The sequence below is a fragment of the Pinus tabuliformis genome, chromosome 9, assembly GCF_031772625.1.
Source record: "Pinus tabuliformis cultivar Carrire ecotype Pingquan chromosome 9, CPIR1, whole genome shotgun sequence".
Lineage (NCBI taxonomy): Eukaryota > Viridiplantae > Streptophyta > Pinopsida > Pinales > Pinaceae > Pinus > Pinus tabuliformis.
This window is the reverse complement of record NC_142307.1, coordinates 1,889,365,721-1,889,373,172: the sequence shown is the minus strand read 5'-3', so window position 1 is coordinate 1,889,373,172 and position 7,452 is coordinate 1,889,365,721. Positions and strand designations below refer to the sequence as shown.

Sequence of the window (7,452 nt, the reverse complement as noted above, 5' to 3'; positions counted from 1 at the left end):
CTTGTGATTGTGTAAAATTTGGTCTTAGTCTCTCCTTAGGAGGAGTTCTTGGGTTAAGGTCTCCTTTGCTCTAGCCTACATTATCTCTATTTTCCCCTTAGCCCCAACAATAACTTCGATTTCCCTGAATAGGTCAAGCCTTTTTCAACTATACAGATTTTCCTTCATCTTTGAGTGTTTTTTAAGGCCTAATCTTATAGATTATTCTTTTTCTCCGTCTTACATGGTCAGACCAGTCCACCTTGGAAGTTGGAGGGGAAGAATAAATGACTCTCTCCCCTCCATCTCACGAGCCCAATGCACTATCAAACATTCAATAACTATTTTTTTGCACTTCACTCCTGAAATTAGGGTAGAGATTTGAGAGGATGAGAGGGAGGCTACGAAGAAAGAAAAATTATTACTTATGTTGAAGTGGAGGAGGAAGGTGGGGATTGGATATATATAATAGTGAAGAAGTTAGCAAACCTAGAATTGTCAACCTGTGAAGAAGAGGATGCTTACCTTAACACCATTCAAGTTTATTCGCCATCTAAGTAGATGCTTTTCTTTGCTAGATTCTTATATAAATAGTGATAACAACAAGGCTATAGGTATAGATAGTAATATGTTTGAAAACAGAATATTAAGTAGACAAATAGTGAATTATCTTTTCATTTTTGTCAACAAGATTAAATTGTGTATGTGGATCTACCAAAGTCACCTAGAGGAATCAAATATAAGTCCAAAGTTTCATATTAAATATGGATCTACCAAGTGCACTTAAAAGGATCAAGTCTAGAGTTCTAGAGTTAAGATAGATCTAAATTAGTACTCATGCATTCCATAATGGATTTCATCAAACCTTCAAATAAACTTCACCATAACAAATACTATGAGTTATGCAATACATGGACTTGTAAATAAACCCATGAAATGAGTAAAAGAAACTTGTCTTAAAAAAAAATATTTTTTAATTTTAATTTTAATTAAATTACATAATTTCACATAACATTACATTACATAATTTGAGATAACATTATTAAATAATTTGACATAACATTATGTTACCTAATTTGCCTAAAATTCTCACTTTACGTATGTAATTAATTACATAATTTGACATAAAATTTCATTACATAATTTGGATGAAGTGAGAAAAACCATTTTCCTTATGTGGTCGGTAAAAAGGCTTAATTTGGGAAGAAAAGTGCTATTGTAATGAGAACCCTTTTTTGCAACTCGTAAATCATTTTCAGAAGAAAATGTGGGAACAAAAGTGAGAACCGTTATGCAACTCGTAAATCATTTTCAGAAGAAAAATGAGAGGGCTAATCATCAAATATGACTTTGCATCACACGCTCAAAAAATACAATGGTATCCAGGTTTTGTAAGTTTTATAATAATTCATAATCAAATCAAATTTTCCTCGTTGTTGTACGATTAAATTAAAAAATGCAAAAAATAAAAGAATAGCCATGGCATCGAAATATACAAATGTCAATTTCTCTATTTACAAATATTGTTTGAATTAATTTACAATCGATAACCGTCACCGAAACGGCAAAACCGTCAATATACAGTATGATCTACCGTATCATATACGAAAAATTGTCCCCGCCTGTGCCAATGGATTATAATCTATACAGATATATCTTACTACACACGACTTTTGGAAATTTGAAATCTCTTAAGCTGCAGGCGGTGCAGGCATTAAGTTGGGGTTTGTTGGCATCACAGCAAGGAATGAATTGGCAGCCACTCGTTCCAGATTATTGGATTTTCCGTCCGCCTCTGAAGTTGGATCTGGAATTGTAATAATATCTCCTGATCCCGAGTGGTCGAGAGAGGGGTCATTGTATATATCCCACCATTTCTGCACCAACATTTTTATATCTTCTCGCTCCATATTTTCCTCCTTCCCACTGTACCTCCACGGCTTCGACCCCTGCACATGATACCCTGCTTGCTCAGAACACCGATCTCGTCTTCCATATTGTTTCTATCGAAAATGCAATTGCAGAAATTTTGAGGAGTGAAAAGAAAGCTTACAGCAGCACAATAGTGGACAACTTTGACAGTGTCCAAGTCCACGTTCTGGGGATGTCGCCACAGCATGGCCAAAACCAGATTGTACACCAAGGGGATGGGCTTGTATACCTTCTCAAAAAACATGTTCAAGAAATCCTACAAAACAATATACATATACCACAATTTAGTGCTAAACGGAATCCACTAAACCAAACAAAATTTTAGATGAACCTGACTGAAATCGAGAGCAGATGCAGACCTGTTCTGCGAAGGGCGTTGGCACAGTGGCCATCAGAGTTTCCAAAAGGCAGTCGAAGGTCAGCTGACTCGGCTCAAAAACGAACATTCCAGCATTGAAGTATGGAGAGGGACGTTGCCCTAATTCCACGGGCCACGACACCTTCTCCGGGCACTGCTGGCAGTATCCGATGTTGTACTGCGGAGTGTGACTCCATGTCTTCTCGCAGAAGCAATCCATGACGGCATAGAAATATCCATCCCGCATGTCAAAGAGATGGTCAATGTTGTCAAAGACTTGGATGTCCGCATCCAGATATACCATCTTGCTGTACTCCTCAAACTGCCCATCACTCAAAACGAAACAAGATTGTTAATAACTCACTATATTCGGGTTATATTTAGTAAAGATATTGTTGTTAAAATGTTATATGCATGATTTCAAATTTGCAAGAAATGAAAATACCTCCCAAATACGGAGTTTGGAGTAGTTAAGGACATAGTAAGGCATTGAAAATTGCACTTGATTCTCGGGGGGATGGATGGGTTGAATCTGGCGAACAATACAACCCTGTCTTCGCAATTGGAGGCGATGATCCTCTGGAACATCGGGCAGCACAGCAACGACAAGAGGATATGCGCTCTTCACCTTGCGGAGACCCTTTGCAAGACCGATGACACCTTTCACATAGTCGCCGGATCCAGCCAAGAAAGTCACGTACGCTCTCATGCACTTCTTCTTGGCCGCCGCAGCCTTTGCACCGAAGAGCTGATCTACAGCAGAAATTTCTGGATTCATGGTGAAAGACGGAGAATAGATATTCTGCAGGTCGTAATTCAATAATCTGTTGGAAAGTAGAGGAACGAATTTGCAGAACAAGAATGTAGTGTGTGTTTTGCCTAAATGGGAGCGTGTGTTTTATAGGCAAAAAGGGTCGGCTGTAACGGATAAAGTAGGTCGAACACAACAATATCCAAAACGCAATTGCAAATAGAAAGCGGACAGCATAGCATATACGTGTCAATTCCTCCATGGTCTATGATAGATTCAGTGGCCAGGAGCGGAACGTCCCTCTGGTTCTCCGAAACTTCATAGTCCAAAAAAGGGCACAGTGGAATGGTTGGTATTCACCCGCGACACACACACAAACGCAGACTTTCGGGGAAGTTTACCCAAAGCAATGGCCGGTCTCTTGGTTTGGTGAAACTGCTATAGAATCTGGTTAGTGAATGGAATATTCGAAATTGGACATTTAGTGGAGACTGGGCTGTCAATATTTAAGTGGACATTGTAACAATGCATTTCAAGGCGTCACGAACGGCACTAACTGCGCCGGTTGGTGTGTGAGTACGTGGAGTAGAGAGAGTGGTGGGATGAGAGTGTTTGACGTTGAGGACATTGCCAAGAGGTTTCTTATATTAAAAGTTACATAGGAGGAGGAGGAGGTTTCTTATATTAAAAGTTACATTGAAAGTCAGGTTTTTATTTTTTTACAGGGCAAGGCTAGTGGGAATGGGGCATATTTCGTCGAGAAATAGAGAGGAGATTGGGAACAGGTGTATAGGAGTAGGATTGCTCGACTTTCTTTTCTTTCTTTTTTTTCCAGAAATAGAATTGCTCTTGACTTTGACTTTGCTATGAGGGTGTTTTTAATTTTAAATTTGTTGGTCTAATATAATAAAATAGAGGTATATTTCTTTTAGTATAATAAAAATAATTGGACTATAATGAAGAAAACTGCTTTTATAAAAGTAGTGGTTTTTAAGAATTTGATTAGTAAAAGTGTTTGAAGTTTATTGGAGCGTTAAAATTAATTACAGAATTAATAGTCGATTATGTTGATGTATCGGGTTTTTGTAATGGGAGGCAGTAAGTAATGTCCCTCGTCACAAAATTCCCATGTTGTGGCTAGTTTCCAACTTTTATTTTATTTATCTATAGATTTATTTTATTTATCATTTTATAAGTTATTGATCTCTATTCATTAATTAATTTAATGTTATATAAAGAATAATCTATTTTTTTATAATATTAAATTTCATTTAAATTATTTCAATAAAAGAATAAAATTTTATTTATTATATTGTTTATTTCATAAACAATTTTATGCTTTTTTCAAAATAAATAAATAAATTTTTACTATAAAGAAATATTTTTAAATTTTATATTAAAATATCAATGATAACTTTTAGCCGTAGTCTAATTAGATTTTTTTTTGCCGAGAAAATCGTGGAAATTTCGGCATTATTTTGATAAAATCCCATAATGATTTTTGTAAATCCAGGTTATAGTTGTTAAACTTCAAGATTTTGGATGCCTCAAAAGTTTTTGATGGTGCTGAATCTATTTCCAGCAATTCCTTTCGTGAGATGACTCCCAACTTTTATGTATGCATTTTAAAAATAAACATCAAGTTTAATTCTCATTTAATATCCTATATGAATTCTATTTTTATCTTAAAACATTTTATTAGATGATACTCTATCTCTTAGGTTTATCAATTAAAGAAAAGTTTAAAATGTTTATTTAGATATTTAAACATTATCATTAATAAATGGTTTAATTAATTTTGTTTTTTCAAAAAAAAATCTTCAATTTATAAATGTTGCCAATTGAGGCATTCAATAGAAATTGGCTATCTTATTTATAAATATTTTGATTAATGATTTATATATTAAATAAATTGTGTTTTTTTTAATAACAGTTTTTAGTTAGTTGATAAGTTAAATCTTTATTTTAATAATTTTATATATTAAATAAATTGTGTTTTTTATTTTTATTTTTAGTAACCATTTTTAGTTATTAGTTAGTTGATATGTTAAATGAGTTTTTTTAATTTATTTGTTTTTTCTGTGATTTTTATTAATTATTTTTAGTTTTAAAATTGTTAATTTTTTTTTATAAAATTAAAGATTAATAAAAAATAATCTACTTTATAACACTTTTTTGATTATAATATTTTTTTGCTTTAATTATCATATTTTTAATACTACACAATTATAAGATTTTATTTTATTTTTGTAGCCATTATTAAAAATTTAATTATAAAAATATCACTTTAAACATTTTAAACACGGGATAAATTCTATCATACGACATGCCTTCTGACAAATTATATATATATATATATATTACAATGATCTTATCCCTCCTCGAGCTTTCCAAAGGGTAATTGTTACGAACTTTTGTAGCTATATTTTACAAGAAATATATAAAATGGGCAGTGTCATGAAATTGGGGTTGAGACTTTTTTTTAAGGAAGAATCAGTAGTGTTGAGTTCGAACAACTTTCCCGTTCAATATTTTGTAGAATTTTATAGTATGGTAATGTTTTGTTACATCACATTATAAACTTCTAATATTTATTATTTATATATGTGTATTGAATTAAACAATTAAATTAATTTTTATGATGTCGTGGAAATCAGGGAATATGAATCAGAGTTTAAAATTGAAGTGATTGGTTTAAAATTAAGGTCAGGAAGTCATTATTGCTTTTAAAGTTTCTTACTGTTATAAAATAATATAAAATTAATTTTCATTAAAAAATAAAATTAAAAAATATTGGTAAAATTTAAAATAAAATTAACGTTTGAGTTTTCATATATTATTTTGTAGATTTCTTGAAATATTTTTGCCTTGATTCCAAGCATTTTTAGCCATCCCAGCAATTCCTTTGAATAGACAACTCTCAAATTTTATGTATCCATTTTAAAGATAAATGTCAAGTTTAATTCTCATTTAATATTCTTTATGAATTCTATTTTTGTCTCAAAACATTAATTAGATGATACTCTATAGAAAATGTCCACGTTCATGGTTATTAGGTTTACCAATCAAAGAAAAGTAAAAAATATTTATTTAGATATTTAAAAATTATCATTAATAATATAAATTATTTAATTTTTTTTTTTCAAAAACAATCTTCAATTTATAAATGTTGTCAATTGAGTCATTCAATAGAAATTGACTATCTTATTTATAACTATTTTGATTAATGATTTTATATATTAAACAAATTGTGTTTTTTATTTTTATTTTTAAATAACAATTTTTAGTTATTAGTTACTTGATATGTTAAATGAGTTTTTTTTATTTGTTTTTTTATTGTGATTTTTATTAAAAAATGAGTTTTTTTTTATTTGTTTTTTATTGTGATTTTTATTAAAAAATTCTATTTTAAGATTGTTAATTTATTTTATAAAATTAAGATTAATAAAAATAATCTACTTTATAACACACTTTTGTTTATAATATTTTTATTTATTTATTTATCATATTTTTAATAAGATTTTATTTTATTTTTTTAATATATTATTAAAATTTTGATCCTAAAAATATCACCTTAAACATTTTAACAGCTGGATAAATTTTATCATAGGACATGCCTCCGAACAAATTTGCCTTATAATTTATATATAAATATAGATATATATCTCATCCTTACTCGAGCTTTCCAAAAGATAATTGTTACGAACTTTTGCAGTTGCTGGATATGATATGCCTCCGAACAAATTTGCCTTCTGACCAATTTTATATATATATATATATATCCTTACCCGAGCTTTCCAAAGGGTAATGGTTACGAACTTTTGCAGTTCTTTGCCTTTTGTTTTGAAGTTTTAATGGGAAATGATAAATCCTTTTTACAAGAAATATATAAAATGGCAAGTGTTCTGACAGTGCGGGTAGAAACCTTTAATATATTATTATTATTATTATTAAAAAGCAAAAAATGTTAATTCTTTTGATAATTCAAAAAAATAAATTTCATTATTTTTATATCATAAAATCTTATTGTTATGGAGTTTGTGTATGGATCATTTATTTATTGAAATTACATTTTAGTTGTGGAAATTAAAAGTCAAATGCTTTAATTGTGATGAATCCTTTTACTACTTATAGAAGATAAACATTTACAATTCTAATCAACTCCCCATTCTCTTGGTGGTAAGATTTACAAATGGTACCTATTTATCGCTTCACTTGCTAAATGGTACATTCTTATTGTTACTCCACTTGCTTCTATCTCTTACCTATCCCGCTTGCTTGCATCTACTAATTGCTCCACCTACTTGGATTTATGAATATTACTTACATGTCTCCTTTATGCCTACTTAATATGAAGATATGACAATGGACACTAGGAATCAAAATTGATTCAACTTAGGTTTGATTCCTTATCATAAAAAATTCAATACTA

At 30.6% G+C, this 7,452-nt stretch overlaps 1 protein-coding gene across 1 annotated transcript; it reads right to left on the bottom strand.

The window, feature by feature from the left end:
* Positions 1-1,472: 1,472 nt before the first annotated feature.
* On the bottom strand, positions 1,473-3,129 carry LOC149156480 (galactinol synthase 4-like). The gene is made up of 4 exons (XM_089444209.1): positions 2,715-3,129; positions 2,271-2,591; positions 2,033-2,167; positions 1,473-1,928 (listed from the first exon to the last, which is right to left on the bottom strand). Exons 1-4 carry the CDS (start codon positions 3,045-3,047, stop codon positions 1,671-1,673), a joined length of 1,047 nt encoding a protein of 348 aa, XP_089300335.1. The 5' UTR covers positions 3,048-3,129; the 3' UTR covers positions 1,473-1,670.
* Between the last annotated feature and the right edge of the window lie 4,323 nt (positions 3,130-7,452).

Excerpts from the sequence above, each read along its gene's own strand:
- LOC149156480 (XM_089444209.1), bottom strand. The coding sequence starts at position 3,047 with ATGAATCCAGAAATTTCTGCTGTAGATCAGCTCTTCGGTGCAAAGGCT. Across the intron at positions 2,592-2,714 it reads CCAAACTCCGTATTTGGGAG|TTTGAGGAGTACAGCAAGAT; the intron begins GTATTTTCATTT and ends AGTGATGGGCAG. Across the intron at positions 2,168-2,270 it reads CAACGCCCTTCGCAGAACAG|GATTTCTTGAACATGTTTTT; the intron begins GTCTGCATCTGC and ends ATTGTTTTGTAG.